Source organism: Phocoena sinus, chromosome 10 (assembly GCF_008692025.1).
Source record: "Phocoena sinus isolate mPhoSin1 chromosome 10, mPhoSin1.pri, whole genome shotgun sequence".
Lineage (NCBI taxonomy): Eukaryota > Metazoa > Chordata > Mammalia > Artiodactyla > Phocoenidae > Phocoena > Phocoena sinus.
This window is the reverse complement of record NC_045772.1, coordinates 351,081-368,821: the sequence shown is the minus strand read 5'-3', so window position 1 is coordinate 368,821 and position 17,741 is coordinate 351,081. Positions and strand designations below refer to the sequence as shown.

At 44.7% G+C, this 17,741-nt stretch overlaps 1 protein-coding gene across 7 annotated transcripts in view; it reads left to right on the top strand.

The window, feature by feature from the left end:
* PPP6R2 (protein phosphatase 6 regulatory subunit 2) overlaps positions 1-17,741 on the top strand; it is an 84,166-nt gene that overhangs the window by 27,854 nt on the left and 38,571 nt on the right. For all 7 annotated transcript variants that reach the window (XM_032647076.1, XM_032647080.1, XM_032647079.1 and 4 more), the window contains one exon: positions 16,092-16,334. In XM_032647076.1, the coding sequence (XP_032502967.1) occupies positions 16,108-16,334 (227 nt within the window). In that variant the 5' untranslated portion in view covers positions 16,092-16,107. The remainder of the gene's footprint in view (positions 1-16,091; positions 16,335-17,741) is intronic.

The following is a 17,741-nucleotide window of genomic DNA, read 5'->3' as shown; positions in this document are numbered from 1 at the left end:
TATTTATGTCTGCGTTGGGTCTTTGTTGCTGTGCGTGGGCTTTCTCTAGTTGCAGCGAGCAGGGGCCACTCTTCGTTGTGGTGCGTGGGCTTCTCATTGCGGTGACTTCTCTTGTTGCGGAGCACGGGCTCTAGGCACGCAGACTTCAGTGGTTGTGGCTCACGGGCTTAGTTGCTCCGCAGCATGCGGGATCTTCCCGCACCAGGGCTCAAACCCATGTCCCCTGCATTGGCAGGCAGATTCTTAATCACTGTGCCACCAGGGAAGTTCCACATGCAAACTCTTAGTTGCGTCATGCATGTGGGATCTAGTTCCCCAACCAGGGATCGAACCCAGGCTCCCTGCATTGGGAGCGTGGAGTCTTACCTACTGGACCACCAGGAAAGTCCCAGGTATTTCTTCTCTGACTTTTCAAGCTTAACAGTATCTCCGCTTTCCTTCAGTAAGACAACTACATTAGCATGCTCCTCTCCTGATTGACATGCCACAGAATTCTGACCTCCATTCTATTTTATTTAAAAATTTGATTAGTGATTTAAGGATATATTAGGATTCCTCGTCACGTTACTAGATAACACAAAGCTTGTTAATAGCAGTAGAACAGGGATTCTGGATGGGAGTGGTAAGGTGGAGGTTTGCTGCCACTGTGAGGAAAGCTGGTGGGATATGTGTGAAGACTGAGGTCAGGCTCCAGATGGAGAGGCGGAAGGGGGGCACTGGGCCAGGCTGTTTTTTGTTGATGTTACTGAAATCCTGTAGATTTTAAATCACAGATTATTTTATAATAAGCCTCTCCAATTGATGGATTCTTTCTGAATCTTGCACTTAGCTTCATAGCTTTTCATCAGTAATTATTTAGCCTTAATTATTTGTTTTACTGATTTCTTTCTCTCTGTTGATGTATACAGTATGTTTTTTTCTGTTTTTTTTAATAAAGCTTTACTTTTTTAAAAAAATTATTTATTTATTTTATTTTTGGCTGCGTTAGGTTTTCGTTCCTGCACACAGGCTTTCTCTAGTTGCAGTGAGCCGGGGCCACTTTTCCTTGCAGTGCGCGTGCTTCTCATTGCAGTGGCTTCTCTTGTCATGGAACACGGGCTCTAGGCGCGCGGGCTTCAGTAGTTGCAGGACGCGGGCTCGGTAGTTGTGGCTCACAGGCTGTAGAGCACAGGCTCAGTGGTTGTGGCACACGGGCTTAGTTGCTCCATGGCATGTGGGATCTTCCTGGACCAGGGCTCGAACCCGTGTCCCCTGCATTGGCAGGCGGATTCTTTTTTCGTTTGTTTGTTTTTGAACTATTGTTTATTTTCTGGTTTGAATAATGCATAATGTTTTTATTTTAAAAAATGGGCAAATGCTAAGCAGACAGAACCCCATAGCGTGAAATACATTAGTACATCAGAAGATTGTATTAAATATCTCTTTAAAAGGAGAATTAGCCCCGAATGTATGTACTATATATATCCTCAAAGCAAATTTTTTTAAAATTTAATTTTATTTATTTTTTTATACAGTAGGTTCTTATTAGTCATCCATTTTATACACATCAGTGTATACATGTCAATCCCAATCTCCCAATTCATCACACCACCACCACCACCACCACCCTGCCGCTTTCCCCCCTTGGTGTCCATATGTTTGTTCTCTACATCTGTGTCTCTGTTTCTGCCCTGCAGACTGGTTCCTCTGTACCATTTTTCTAGGTTCCACATATATGCGTTAATATACAATATTTCTTCTTCTCTTTCTGACTTACTTCACTCTGTATGACAGTCTCTAGATTCATCCACGTCTCTACAAAGGACCCAGCTTCGTTCCTTTTTATGGCTGAGTAATATTCCATTGAATATACGTACCACATCTTCTTTATCCATTCGTCTGTCTGTGGGCATTTAGGTTGCTTCCGTGACCTGGCAATTGTAAATAGTGCTGCAGTGAACATTGGGGTGCATGTGTCTTTTTGAATTATGGTTTTCTCAGGGTATATGCCCAGTAGTGGGATTGCTGGGTCATATGGTAATTCTACTTTTAGTTTTTTAAGGAACCTCCATACTGTTCTCCATAGCGGCTGTATCAGTTTACATTCCCACCAACAGTGCAAGAGGGTTCCCTTTTCTCCACACCCTCTCCAGCATTGGTTGTTTGTAGATTTTCTGATGATGCCCGTTCTAACTAGTGTGAGGTGATACCTTATTGTAGTTTCGATTTGCATTTCTCTAATAGTGATGTTGAGCAGCTTTTCATGTGCTTCTTAGCCATCTGTATGTCTTCTTTAGAGGAATGTCTATTTAGGTCTTCTGCCCATTTTTGTTTTTGGTTGTTTTTTTTTTTGTTTTTTAAAAAATTTATTTATTTTTGACTGCATTGGGTCTTGGTTGCTGCACGCGGGCTTTCCCTAGTTGCGGCGAGTGGGGGCAACGATGCAGTGTGCAGCCTTCTCACTGTGGTGGCTTCTCTTGTTGCAGAGCATGGGCTCTAGAGCGCAGGCCCAGTAGTTGTGGTGCACTGGCTTAGTTGTTCCGCGGCATGTGGGATCTTCCCAGACCAGGACTTGAACCTGTGTCCCCTGCATTGGAAGGTGGATTCTTAACTACTGTGCCACCAGGGAAGTCCCTTCTGCCCATTTTTGGATTGGGTTGTTCGTTTTTTTAATATTGAGCTGCATGAGCTGTTTATATATTTTGGAGATTAATCCTTTGTCTCTTGATTCATTTGCAAATATTTTTTCCCATTCTGAGGGTTGTCTTTTCATCCTGTTTGTAGTTTCCTTTGGTTTGCAAAAGCTTTTAAGTTTCATCAGGTCCCATTTGTTTATTTTTGTTTTCATTTCCATTGCTCTAGGAGGTGGATCAAAAAAGATCTTGCTGTGATTTATGTCAAAGAGTGTTCTTCCTATGTTTTCCTTTAAGAGTTTTATACCGTCCAGTCTTACAGTTAGGTCTCTAATCTGTTTTTTTTTTTTTTTTTTTTTTTTTTTTTTGCTGTGCGCGGGCCTCTCACTGTTGTGGCCTCCCCCGTTGTGGAGCACAGGCTCCGGACGCACAAGCCCAGCGGGCATGGCTCACGGGCCCAGCCGCTCCGCGGCATGTGGGATCCTCCCGGACCGGGGCACGAACCCGTGTCCCCTGCGTCGGCAGGCGGACTCTCAACCACTGCGCCACCAGGGAAGCCCTCTAATCTGTTTTGAGTTTATTTTTGTGTACGGTGTTAGGGAGTGTTCTAATTTCATTCTTTTACATGTAGCTGTCCAGTTTTCCCAGCACTACTTATTTTTTTTTATTTTTTGTGGTACGCAGGCCTCTCACTGTTGTGGCCTCTCCCATTGCGGAGCACAGGCTCTGGACCTGCAGGCTCAGCGGCCATGGCTCACGGGCCCAGCCGCTCCGCGGCATGTGGGATCTTCCTGGACCAGGGCACGAACCCGTGTCCCCTGCATCGGCAGGCAGCCTCTCAACCACTGCGCCACCAGGGAAGCCCCCAGCACTACTTATCGAAGAGACTGTCTTTTCTCCATTGTATATCCTTTCCTTCTTTGTCGTAGGTTAGTTGACCATAGGTGTGTGGGTTTATCTCTGTTCCATTCATCTATATTTCTGTTTTTGTGCCAGTACCATATTGTCTTGATTACTGTAGCTTTGTAGTATAGTCTGAAGTAAGGGAGTCTGATTCCTCCAGCTCCGTTTTTTTCCCTCAAAACTGCTTTGGCTATTCAGGGTCTTTTGTGTCTCCATACGAATTTTAAGAATTTTTGTTCTAGTTATGTAAAAAATGCCATTGGTAATGTGATAGGGATTGCATTGAATCTGTAGATTGCTTTGGGTAGTGTAGTCATTTTCACAATATTGATTCTTCCAATCCAAGAACATGGAATATCTCTCCATCTGTTGGTATCATCTTTATTTTCTTTCATCAGTGTCATATAGTTTTCTGCATACAGGTCTTTTGTCTCCCTAGGTAGGTTTATTCCTAGGTATTTTATTCTTTTTGTTGCAATGGTAAATGGTAGTGTTTCCTTAATTTCTCTTTCAGATTTTTCATCATTAGTGTATAGGAATGCAAGAGATTTCTGTGCATTAATTTTGTATCCTGCAACTTTACCAAATTCATTGATTAGCTTTAGTAGTTTTCTGGTGGCATCTGTAGGATTCTCTATGTATAGTATCATGTCATCTGAAAACAGTGGCAGTTTTACTTCTTTTCCAATTTGTATTCCTTTTATTTCTTTTTCTTCTCTGACTGCCGTGGCTAGGACTTCCAAAAGTATGTTGAATAATAGTGGTGAGATTGGGCATGCTTCTCTGGTTGCTGATCTTAGAGGAAATGCTTTCAGTTTTTCACCATTGAGAATGATGTTTGCTGTGGGTTTGTCATATATGGCCTTTATGATGTTGAGGTAGGTTCCCTCTATGCCCACTTTCTGGAGAGTTTTTTTTCATAAATGGGCATTAAATTTTGTCAAAAACTTTTTCTGCATCTATTGAGATGATCATATGGTTTTTATTCTTCAATTTGTTATTATGGTGTATCACGTTGATTGATTTGAGTTTTATATGTATATATATATTTTTAATATAAATTTATTTTTTCATTTATTTAATTTTTGGCTGCATTGGGTCTTGGCTGCTGCATGCGGGCTTTCTCTAGTTGCAGTGAGCGGGGGCTACTCTTTGTTGTGGTGCACAGGCTTCTCATTATGGTGGCTTCTCTTGTTGCAGAGCACAGGCTCTAGGCACGCAGGCTCAGTAGTTGTAGCACACGGACTTCAGTAGTTGTGGCTCACAGGCTCTCGAGCGCAGGCTCAGTAGTTGTGGCGCATGGTCTTCGTTGCTCCGCGGCATGTGGGATCTTCCCGGACCAGGGACTGAACCTGCGTCCTCTGCATTGGCAGGCAGATACATAACCACTGCACCACCAGCGAAGTCCCTGTTGGAAGATTTTTAATCACAGTTTCAATTTCATTACTTGTGATTGGTCTGTTCATATTTTCTATTTCTTCCTGGTTCAGTCTTGGAAGGTTGTACCTTTCTAAGAATTTGTTCGTTTCTTCCAGGTTGTCCAGTTTATTGGCGTACAGTTGTTTGTAGTAGTCTCTTATAATCCTTTGTATTTCTGCAGTGTCAGTTGTGATTTCTCCTTTTTCATTTCTAATTTTATTGATTTGAGTCCTCTCCCTCTTTTTCTTGATGAGTCTGGCTAATGGTTTATCAATTTTGTTTATCTTCTCAAAGAACCAGCTTTTAGTTTTATTGATCTTTGCTGTTGTTTTCTTTGTTTTTATTTCATTTATTTCTGCTCTGATCTTTATGATTTCTATCCTTCTGCTAACTTTGGGTTTTGTTTGTTCTTTCTCTAGTTCCTTTAGGTGTAATGTTAGATTGTTTGAGATTGTTCTTGTTTTTTTGAGGTAGGCTTCTATAGCTATAAACGTCCCTCTTAGAACTGCTTTTGCTTCATCCCGTAGGTTTTGGGTCATTGTGTTTTCATTGTAATTTTTCTCTAGGTATTTTGTGATTTCCTTTTTGATTTCTTCAGTGATTTCTTGGTTATTTAGTAACGTATTGTTTAGCCTGCACGTGTTTCTGTTTTTTACGTTTTATTTCCCTGTAATTGATTTCTAATCTATAACGTTGTGGTCAGAAAAGATGCTTGATATGATTTCAATTTTCTTAAATTTACTGAGGCTTGATTTGTGACCCAAGATGTGATCTATCCTGGAGAATGTTCCGTGTGCACTTGAGAAGGAAGTGTAATCTGCTGTGTTTGGATGGAATGTTCTATAAATATCAATTAAATCTATCTGGTCTGTTGTGTCATTTAAAGCTTGTGTTTCCTTATTGATTTTCTGTTTGGATGATCTGTCCATTGGTGTAAGTGAGGTGTTACAAAGTCCCCCACTATTATTGTGTTTCTGTCGATTTCCTCTTTTAGAGCTGTTAGCAGTTGCCTTACGTATTGAGGTGCTCCTATGTTGGGTGCACGTATATTTATAATTGTTATATCTTCTTCTTGGATTGATTCCTTGATCATTATGTAGTGTCCTTCCTTGTAACATTTTTTATTTTAAAGTCTATTTTATCTGATATGAGTTTTGCTACTCCCGCTTTCTTTTGATTTCCATTTGCATGGAATGTCTTTTTCTGTCCCCTCACTTTCAGTCTGAATGTGTCCCTGGGTCAGAAGTGGGTCTCTTGTAGACAGCATATATATGGGTCTTGTTTTTGTATCCATTCAGCGAGCCTGTGTCTTTTGGTTGGAGCATTTAATCCATTCACGTTTAAGGTACTTATCAATATGTATGTTCCTGTTACCATTTTCTTAATTGTTTTGGGTTTGTTTTTGTAAGTCCTTTTCTTCTCTTGTGTTTCTCACTTAGAGAAGTTCCTGTAGCATTTGTTGTAGAGCTGGTTTGGTGGTGCTGAATTCTCTTAATCCTTGCTTGTCTGTAAAGCTTTTGATTTCTCCATGGAATCTGAATGAGATCCTTGCCGGGTAGAGTGATCTTGGTTGTAGGTTCCTTCCTTTCATCACTTTAAGTATATCATGCCACTCCCTTCTGGCTTGTAGAGTTTCTGCTGAGAAATCTGCTGTTAACCTTATGGGAGTTCCCTTGTATGTGATTTGTCATTTTTCCCTTGCTGCTTTCAATAATTTTTCTTTGTCTTTAATTTTTGCCAGTTTGATTACTATGTGTCTTGGCGTGTTTCTCCTTGGGTTTATCCTGTATGGGACTCTCTGTGCTTCCTGGACCTGGGTGGCTATTTCCTTTCCCATGTTAGGGAAGTTTTTGACTAAAATCCTTTCAGATATTTTCTCGGGTCCTTTCTCTCTCTCTTCTCTTTCTGGGACCCCTATAATGCGAATGTTGTTGCATTTAATGTTGGCCCAGAGGTCTCTTAGGCTGTCTTCATGTCTTTTCATTCGTTTTTCTTCATTCTGTTCCACAGCAGTGAATTCCACCATTCTGTCTTCCAGGTCACTTATCCATTCTTCTGCCTCAGTTATTCTGCTATCGAGTCCTTCTGGTGTATTTTTCATTTTAGTTATTCATCTGTTAGTTTGTTCTTTAATTCTTCTGGGTCTTTGTTAAACATTTCTTGCATCTTCTCGATCTTTGCCTCCATTCTTTTTCCAAGGTCCTGGAGCATCTTCACTATCGTTATTCTGAATTCTTTTTCTGGCAGGTTGCCTATCCCCACTTCATTTAGTTGTTTTTCTGGGGTTTTATCTTGTTCCTTCATCTGGTACATAGCCCTCTGCCTTTTCATCTTGTCTGTCTTTCTGTGAATGTGGTTTTTGTTCACAGTCTGCAGGATTGTAGTTCTTCTTGCTTCTGCTGTCTGCCCTCTGGTGGATGAAGCTATCTGAGAGGCTTATGCAAGTTTCCTGATGGGAGGGACTGGTGGTGGGTAGAGCTGGCTGTTGCTTTGGTCGGCAGAACTCATTAAAACTTTAATCTGCTTGTCTGCTGATGGGTGGGGCTGGGTTCCCTCCCTGTTGGTTGTTTGGCCTGAGGCGACCCAACACTGGAGCCTACCTGGCCTCTTTGGTGGGGCTAATGGCGGACTCTGGGAGGGCTCACGGCAAGGAGTACTTCCCAGAACTTCTGCTGCCAGTGTCCTTGTCCCCATGGTGAACCACAGCCACCCCCTGCCTCTGCAGGAGAACCTTTAACACTAGCAGGTAGGTCTGGTTCAGTATCCTGTGGGGTCACTGCTCCTTCCCCTGGGTCCCGAGGTGCACACTAGTTTGTGTGTGCCCTCCACTAGTGGAGTCTCTGTTTCCCCCAGTCCTGTCAAATTCCTGCAATCAAATCCCGCTAGGCTTCAAAGTCTGATTTTCTGGGAATTCCTCCTCCCGTTGCCGGAACCCCAGGTTGGGAAGCCTGACGTGGGGCTCAGAACCTTCACTCCAGTGTGTGGACTTCTGTGGTATAAATGTTCTCCAGTCTGTGAGTCACCCACCAGCAGTTATGGGATTTGATTGTATTGTGATTGCGCCCCTCCTACCGTCTCACTGTGGCTTCGCCTTCGTCTTTGGATGTGGGGCATCTTTTTTGGTGAGTTCCAGTGTCTTCCTGTCGAGGATTGTTCAGCAGGTAGTTGTGATTCTGGTGTTCTTGTAAGAGGGAGCGAGCGCACGTCCTTCTACTCTGCCATTTTGAACCAATCTCCGGCAGGCGGACTCTTAACCACTGCACCACCAGGGAAGCCCTACAGTATGTATTTTTTGTTTTGTTTTTTTGCGGTACGCGGGCCTCTCACTGTTGTGGCCTCTCCCGTTGCGGAGCACAGGCTCAGGACGCGCAGGCTCTGCGGCCATGGCTCACGGGCCCAGCCGCTCCGTGGCATGTGGGATCATCCTGGACCGGGGCACGAACCCATGTCCCTTGCATCAGCAGGCGGACTCTCAACCACTGTACCACCAGGGAAGCCCCCTACAGTATGTTTTTTAAAAAGTAATATTGAGGGACTTCCATGGCAGTCCAGTGGTTAAGACTCTGCGCTTCCATTGCAGAAGGCACGGGTTCAATCCCTGGTGGGGGTACTAAGATCCCGCATGCTGTGCGGCCAGAAAAAAAAAATTAATAATAATATTGAGGTGTAATTTATATACAATAAATGGACCCATTTTATATTTGTGGTTCTGTGTATTTTGACAAATATACCACCACAATCAAGATTTAGAGTATTTGCATCACCCCCAAAACTCCGTCCTGTCACTCCCTCGTGCTGCAGCCCTTGATCCTAAGTAACCACTAGTCTCTTTGTCACCATGCATTCGTTTTGCTTTGTTTAGAATTGCATATAAATGGAATCTTTTAGTTTTACTTTTTTGTGTCCAGCTTCTTTTACTTACCACGTTTATTAGATTCATCTGTGTTTACAGATGTGCTTGTTCCTTTTTGCTGAGTGTATTCCATTGTAGGTACACCATCCTTTGTTTATCCTTTCATCTGTTGATGGATATTTGAGCTGTTTCCAGTGTTTGACTATTATGAATAAGGCAGCTATGAACATTCAATTACAAGGAGTCTTTGTTTAGATTTATGATTTCATTACTCTAGGGTAATACCTCGGATTGGAATTACTGGGTCACACGGTAAGTACGCTTAACTTTATAACAAGCTGGCGAAGTGTTTTCCATCGTGGTCGTGCCATTTTATAGTCCTACGCGCAGTGTATGGGAGTTTCAGTTCAGCATCCTCATCAGCACATGGTATTGATAGCTTTTTAATCTTAGCCCTTCTAGTGGTACCTTATTGTGGTTCTGATTTGCATTTCCTCGGTAACAGTGTTGATCATCTTTTCATGTGCTTATTGGCTATTTGTATATCTTCTTTTATGAAGTGTCTGTCCAAATTTTTTGTCCATTTTGTTTAGTTAAGTATTTTTTTAAATTATTGCTTTGTAAAAGCTCGTTACACGTTCTTGATAAGAATGCTTTGTCAGATATAGACAGCAAATACTTTTTTCCTGGTCTGTGACTTACCTGTTTATTTTCTTAATGGTATCATTCAAAATTGAAGTTTTCAGTTTTGATGAAATCCTGTTTATCAGTTTGTTTGTTTGTTTTTAATTTTTATTGGGCTATAGGGGATGGATTGGGAAATATCTCTGCAAGTTGTGCCCCGCTAGAGAAATGTCCCTTCTGATTTTCCTGGGAGGAGCTTTCGGAGCTTTTTCGTTTTCTTGGAGCTGCTGCTCTTGCTGGCAGCAGCCTCTTCAGGTCCTCTTTTTCTTGGGGACACTCTTGTTTCCTGGCTCTTCAGGGTCACTTACTGGTTGCTCTTTGGGGAAAGATTTCTTCCTTTTGGGAGGACTTCCACTGCCAGCTGTCTCTTCAGGATCACTACTAACCAGCTCCTCTGTGGAAGAAGATTTCTTTTTCTTGGGTTTGGAGAAGGAGACAGATGGGTCTTCTGTTCCATTCTCCTGAGGAGCCTCCTGGGGCTTTTGCTTTTGCCTCCTTTTGGGTCTTTCACTTGTCTCCTCACATTCCTCTGGGGTCTTACTGCTGTTCTCTGGAGATGCCAGGGCAATCGCAGCCAGCCGTTTGTTTTCCTTCTTCAAGCATTTCTTCTCCTGTTTCTCCAGCTTCCTAGTAATCCGGCAGCTGCTTCCTCTGCCTGAACGCCTCCTTCATGATATGCAGATTGTTTTGTGGAATCTCTCTAGTCTCACAGAAGGACAGCCACTCCTCAACTTGTTCTCGAAGCTTCTCCCCAAATACACCTGTGGGTACCTCAGAGAAGCAATCAAATTGTGAGGCAATACTGCATTTGCTTGCCAGGTATTAGGAGATGTGGCCAATGAAGGTAGAGTGGAAAGTGAGTCCATATTTTGGGGTGTTACCCCTTGTCTTCAGGGCTCTGGAAACTTGGTCCCTTTGCTGGGCCCAGAGAATCCCTCAGACACCAGGACTGGCTGTTTATAAGATTTTCTTTTTGATTTGTCTTTTCTTGTATCTTATGTACCACAAGTTCACAAATCTTATTTTTAATTAAATTAATTAATTTATCTTTTTTTTTGGCTACATCGGGTCTTAGTTGTGGCACGTGGGATCTTCGTTGAGGCATGCAAGATCTTTCAATTTTTATTTATTTATTTATGGCTGTGTTGGGTCTTCGTTTCTGTGCAAGGGCTTTCTCTAGTTGCGGCGAGCGGGGGCCACTCTTCATCGCGGTGCGCGGGCCTCTCACTATCACCGCCTCTCTTGTTGCAGAGCACAGGCTGCAGACGCGCAGGCTCAGTAATTGTGGCTCAAGGCCCTAGCTGCTCTGTGGCAAGTGGGATCTTCCCAGACCAGGGCTCGAACTCATGTCCCCTGCATTGGCAGGCAGATTCTCAACCACTGCGCCACCAGGGAAGCCGGGGATCTTTCATTGAGGTGCGCGAACCCAATAGTTGTGACGCGTGGGCTTAGTTGCCCTGTGGCATGTGGGATCTTAGTTCCCCGACCAGGGATCGACCCTGTGTCCCCTGCATTGGAAGGTGGGTTCTTTACCCCTGGACTCCCCAAATATTTTTTTCTTAAGTTTTCTTCTAAAAATTTTAGTGTCAGCTTTTATGGTTAAGCCTATGATCCGTGTATGATGTGAGGTAAGGGTTGAGGTCATTTTACATATAGATATTCAGTTTTTCAGAATCATTTGTTGAAAAGGATTATACTTTCCCCATCAAATTGCTTTAGTACATTTATTGAAAGTCAGTTGACCATATACGTGTTCATCTGTTTCTGGACTTCTCTACTTTGTTCTGTTGAACCACTAGAACCACAGTGTCTTGATTAATCTCACCTTACAGTAAGTCTTGAAATAGGTGGTGTTAGCACTCCAAGTTTGTTCTTCCTTTTCAAAATTGCTTTGGCTATTCTAGGTCTTTTTCCATATATATTTTAGTATCAAGTCAGTTTTTAAAAATCTGCTAGGATTTATTTGGGGTTGCACTGGATCAGTAGACCAGTTTAATGAAAACTGACATCTTAACAATATTGTATATCTCTCCATTTATTTAAGTCTTCTTTAATTTCTCTCAGCAGCGTTTCATAGTTTTCAATGTGCAGATCTTTTTTTAAAAATAAATTTATTTATTTATTTTTGGCTGTGTTGGGTCTTTGTTTCTGTGCTTGGGATTTTTCTAGTTGTGGTGAGTGAGGGCCACTCTGCGTTGTTGCATGGGGGCTTCTCACTGTGGTGGCTTCTCTTGTTGCGGAGCATGGGCTCTAGAGGTGTGCGGGCTTTAGTAGTTGTGGCATGCAGGCTAAGTAGTTGTGACTTGCGGGCTCTAGAGCACAGGCTCAGTAGTTGTGGCACATGGGCTTAGTTGCTCCGCGGCATGTGGGATCTTCCCAGACCAGGTATTGAACTCATGTCCCCTGCATTGGCAGGCGGATTCTTAACCAGTGCGCCACCAGGAAAGTCCCTCAGTGTGCAGATCTTGCATATATTTTATTAAATTATCCTGAAGTATTTCAATGTTTTTGAATGTTGTTAGCAGAAGTTAAATATTTTTTATTTACCAATTTTTATTGCTGGTATATAGAGATACAATTACTTTTTGGATATTGACCTTGTAACTGGTAAGCTAGCTGTTCACTGTCATTAATTCTTGTAGCTCTTTTCCGTATAGATTTCTTAGGCATTTCTGCTTACACAATCATATTATTTGTTAGTAAAGAAAATTTTACTTACTCTTTTTCAATCTGTATGTGTTTTATTTCTTTTTCTTGTCTTATAGTACTACCTGGGACCTTTGCTACAATCTTGAATATGAGTGCTTAGAGTTTGTTGTTCCAATCTTAGGAGGAAAGCATTCAGTCTTTTCACCATTAAGTGTGCTGATAGCTGTAGGTTTTTTAGTAGATGCCCTTTATCAGGTTCAGGAAGTTCCCTTCTATTCCTCATTTATTGAGAGTGTCATGAAAGCGTGTTGTATTTTTTTCAAATTACTCAAACCCAACCATATTACATGTAAATGATCTAAATATTTTAATTAAAAGGCAGAGAATAACAGAATAACAAAGCAAGATCTTATCAATCAGTCTTTGCTGTTTAAAAAGAAACACTTTATTATTTTTTAAGAACTTTATTGAAGTATCATTGACAAATAAAAATTGTACATATTTAAGGTGTACAACGTGATGCTTTGATATATGTATACATCATGAAATAATTACCACCATTAAGCTAATTAGCATACTGTCTTGATTTTCATTCTAATTATCTGGCTATTCTTAGACTGTATTCTTTGCTCAGGACCACTATTAGGCCTTAAAATATTTTAGCTTCACAGATGCTATTTTCTTCTCATCCTATATCTTTTCTCTACAGTCTCATGGCTTCATTTATTCTCTGTGGCTTCATTTATTTCTCCACCTCAAACTGTTTCCCTGAGTTTACCGTGCATACATCCAATTGCCTACATGCCATATTTTCTTAGATCTTTCAAATGAATATCAAGCTTGTGTACAAAGTCAAAGAAGTTAATGATTTTCACTGCAAACATGTGAATGATGCCTTGTGAAATTGTGCAATGCAATGATCTTTTAAGATTCCTATATCTGTGAACGTCTCCAGCTATGTATGCAGTCAAGAACCAGAATTAATCCTTGACCTTTTTTCTCCCACATCCAGTTAGTCATTGAGTTCTGCCCCTGTATCGTATATTTACATAGCTCTCTATACCTGTTGTACCTAACATTTTAAATATTCTATAACTGATTATATATTTGCGTGATTATATAATCATTACGAAACTCCCCTAGTAGGCTGAATTTTCACTGTTATAACCCCTATATATAATGCAGTTCTGGCTTATAATAGGTGCTAAATATGTGCTTTTCAATGAATTAACAAAGCATATGAGTAAAATTAAATATTTTATAAAATATTGTCTCAAGTCTTTTTTAGAATTATGTGACTCTTTTGAGGATCATACTTCTTTTTAAATTGAATTTTATTTATTTTTTTATGCAGCAGGTTCTTACTAGTCATCCACATTATATGCATCAGTGTATACGTGTCAGTCCCAATCTCCCGATTCATCCTACCACTTTAAATATAAAAATACAGGGGGCTTCCCTGGTGGCGCAGTGGTTGAGAGTCTGCCTGCCGATGCAGGGGACACGGGTTCATGCCCCGGTCCGGGAAGATCCCACATGCCGCGGAGCAGCTGGGCCCGTGAGCCATGGCCGTTGAGCCTGCGCGTCCGGAGCCTGCGCTCCACAACAGGAGAGGCCACAACAGTGGGAGGCCCGCGTACCGTAAAAAAATATATATATATAAATGAAAATTATATATATATATATATATATGTATATATAAATACAAATAGTTTGACAGTAAAAGGATGTTAAAGGATATAGCAAATGTAAACCACAAGAATGGTATGCTGTAATAGTGTCAGACAAGGCAGACTTCAAGATACCCTATATTCACTTCAAGACACTCACCCACTCTCGCTGAAAACAGGGCGCATAGGAGCCACCTCTAGCTGCCATGTCTGGCAAGTCCTTGTTTGGAAACAAAGCCTTGGCTAGGTGGGGGTCCTCCTTCTGGTTCCTCTCTTTCCCTGGATTGTATGTTATCCAAGCACATGAGTCATTCTGTAGGGCCTTAGGAGAGAGGGCACCTGATGTGTGTGTGGGGACATCCATCTTTTCCTGAAGGTACATCTAGTAATCATTATTTCTGGTCCCCCAGAGTCTGTAACTAACACTGGCAAATACCCATCTGCACTCCTCAAGGGAGAAATAAGGAAGATATTAGGACCTAGATGGAAACTGAGTACAGGTCAGCTTGTGGAGTCCCTTGTGCTGCAAGTCCAAGCGGCCCCACCTCTGAGTCTGGTGGAGCAGGTGGGATTTTGTCAGTGAAGGGACTGAGCACAGGAGTGTGTGCAGAAGGGCAAGGCAGGGAGTGCGGTGTGTGTGAGAAGAGAGACACGGCATCCCTGGGGTCGGGGAGGCAGCAGGAAGTGCCCGGAGGACCTGGAGGCACGTTGGGAGAGGCGGCCTGGTGAGCAGTGGGCATTTGGGACTAGCACAGGCTTTAAACCACCGTGAGAGGGACGTGAAGACGTGTGTCTGTGTTTTGGGAAAGTGAGTATGACGCAGCAAAGACAAGAGGCTGTGGAGGGTGTGGCTGGACAGCTGAGGGGCCTGTGTCCGGGACTCCTGGGCAGCTGGGCTTCATGCACAGACACACTGGGGCTCACGTCACATGAAAAGTCCTTTTCTCTTCTAAATAAAACTATTAGGTGAGTCCCATCTACTATCACCATGGTTTTGCACGTAGTGATCTGTGTAACATTGAAAAGGTAATCTCAAGATACAGGTGTAACTTTGTTGAAGATGCAGGCTTTATGTTTTTCATTTTGTATCCAACAGCGAAAACTTTGTTGCAAACCAACCTAGGCCCACAGACTGACGTATGAGACTCACTGAGTGCTTCAGGCCTTGTAGAGTCCAGGCAAAGGCAGCAGGAGCCCGCAGAGGGTGATGTGGGGTGCAGGGGAAGGGGTGGGTGGATCGAGAGTCCTTAGGTGGAGTGACAGGACCTAGGACTCAGTGTGTGCATGTGAGGGAGGTGGGGGCCTCAGGGACAGCCCTGGCTTACTCAGCAAGGTGATGCAAGGAGACGAGGGGCCGAGTAGGTGGGGATGGCAGAGGGGCAGAGGGGCGAGCAGAGGGAGCTGTCCTGAGCGTGGCTTGTTGAGGTTTGTGCTGGGAGCTGCTCTGTGTCCTGTAAGGGATGGCCAGGCGGGTGCGGCCACGAGAGGAGGCGCAGGAGGGACGGGGAGGCAGAGCTTGTTACACTCCCGGGTCCTGGAGGCCGGAGGCACCGACCGCACGAAGGCCATGTGCAGGAAGCCCGAGGGGGGCTGGAGGCAGAAGGGGGAGGAGCCAGGGCAGAGCCGAGGCTGCAGCTTTTATTGGGCTTTCCGCTCCAAAGGCAAGTCTGGACAGGGTGAACAGCCTCGGGTCAGCTTGCTTGGATGATCTCAGCGGGCTCTAAGCTATATGGGTGGCTCCTGGTTGCCTGGTCCCTGGCCCTGGGGTAATGAAGGCAGTGGAACATAGTCCCCTGGGTGTGTGTGGGCCCACAGAGGAGGAGGGCTCCGGGGGGTCAGCCTGCAGGTCACAGGAGTACTCCTGAGAGCCCTTTGCCATCTCTAGGAGTTGGCCGCCCAGGAGGGGCAGTGTCTCCTCAATCAGAAAGTTTTTTAAAGATGTCAAAACATAATATACAGAAAATTAAAAATATATATGGTACGGAGACGTCTGGGGAGAGGTGCCCAGTGTTCACTGAGGAGGGGCTGGACGCTGGGGAGGAGGGTTGTGAGTCTCGCTGTTTGGGTGGAGGGGCATCCCCCGTCGGACATGTGGGCGACCGGCATGTGTTGGCCTCAGAGCCCAGGGGCTAGTGGCGGGAGCCCCGGGGGCCCCCACGGGAGGACAGGAAGCTGAGCTGTCCTGCCGTACATGGGGGAGTGCAGCCCGGGCCCCGTTGTGGGTGGACTTCGGGACCTGGGTGCGGGGGTTGCTGAGGCGGGTTCGCACCTGGTGGCAGTGACCCTCTTGTCTGCTCGCAGCTCTGTGGCCGTCACCATGTTCTGGAAGTTTGACTTGAGCACCACGTCCCACGTCGACAAGCTGCTGGATAAGGAGGACGTGACGCTGCGAGAGTTAATGGATGAAGATGACATCTTGCAGGAGTGCAAGGCCCAGAACCGGAAGCTGCTGGACTTCCTGTGCAGGCAGCAGAGCATGGAGGAGCTGGTGAGCCTCGTCACACAGGACCCGGCCCTGGGCGTGGAAGAGAAGGTCCGCTTCAAGTACGTACCGCGGCGCTGGGTGCCTGGCGCTGGGCAGCGTGCAGGGTGGCAGCGGGCAGGGCTTGAGGACGGTCAGAGCCGGGCTTTCTGACAGTGTGGCTGACCGTAAACGTTTGCCCCGCCTGACATGCGAGAAGGCCCCTCCGGTGGGCTTTGCTTCTGTGATGGTGAAGATTTGGGGATCTCCTGCGTGTGATTCCTCGCTCTGGATTATAGCGAGCTGCACCGTGTTGGAGTGTTTTGGGTGAATATGTGCTGAAGAAAGGCTGAGCTCTGACAGGCCGATGGGTGCAGCCTTGGCCTGACTGGTGAAACAGCCAGTCCCCAGAGACAGGCGGCATCTGACTGTTCGACCGTGGGGTCTTGGGCCTGGAGGACATATTTTGTGTCATTAGTGATCCTGACCGTTCTCAGAGTTTTTCCTAAAATGTTCCATTCAACAGTCGGCTGGGTTGTTAGGGGACAACAAAAGGCACAGGGCAAGGACTTAGGACAAGGGTTGGAGTGAGGACAGAGTGTGAATGGGTGGGGCCTCAGGTGACAGGAAGGACAGCAGAGCCGGCCTCTGGCTCTGAGGGTGCCTCTCTGGGCCCGAGCAGGCTCTGGGAAGCGGGGGAGCTGGGGCTAGTGATGCAGAGGGATTCAGGGCAGACAGGGTGCCCTCAGCTGCTCACGTGTCCCACAGGGAGTCGGCGTGTGGTGGTAAAGTCTTAGTTGGGAAACTACGGCCTGAGGTCAGATTCTGTTTTTGTGAGGCCTGCAAGCTGAGAATGGTTTTACATTTTTAAATGGAAAAAATAGAAAAATAATAATATCACATGAAAATGACAAAATTCACATTTCCTTGTCTGTCATTTTCACTGTAAAGTCTTGTTGGACACATCCGTGACCCGTTGGCCGTGACAACATAGACGTTCTAAAATATTGACTCTCTGGCCCTTTACTTTTTACAGAAAGTCTTTGATGACTTAGGAGGCAAGTAAAGAAGGACGGGGTGATGGGGAGTAGTGCTGCAGTTGTGGTGGTCCACCGCGCCCCTCTGACAGGGAGGCAGCCGGCGCTGGAAGAGGAGAGCTCTGCAAAGAGGCGGGGGCTTGCTTGTTGGGGAGCCAGGGGATTGGGGCCATGGTGATAGATCAGAGGCCATCGTCCCTGAGATGTGCCTGGTCAGCGCCTCTTATCTCAGCATCACCATTAGTGGGCCCCATTCCTTTCACTCTCTCACTCCCAAATGTGTCCTGTTGCTGACCCGTCGAGGGTCTCCCTGTCTGGAGGGTGTTGGCGACAGTGTGACGGGGAGAAGGGCTGGGGCAGCATGTTGTGGTTCTGGGTAGAGGGGTCCCAGCGTGGCATCAGTGAGCCAGGAGAGCTTTATAGTCAGAGTTTGGGAGAGGTTAGCAGTCAGTG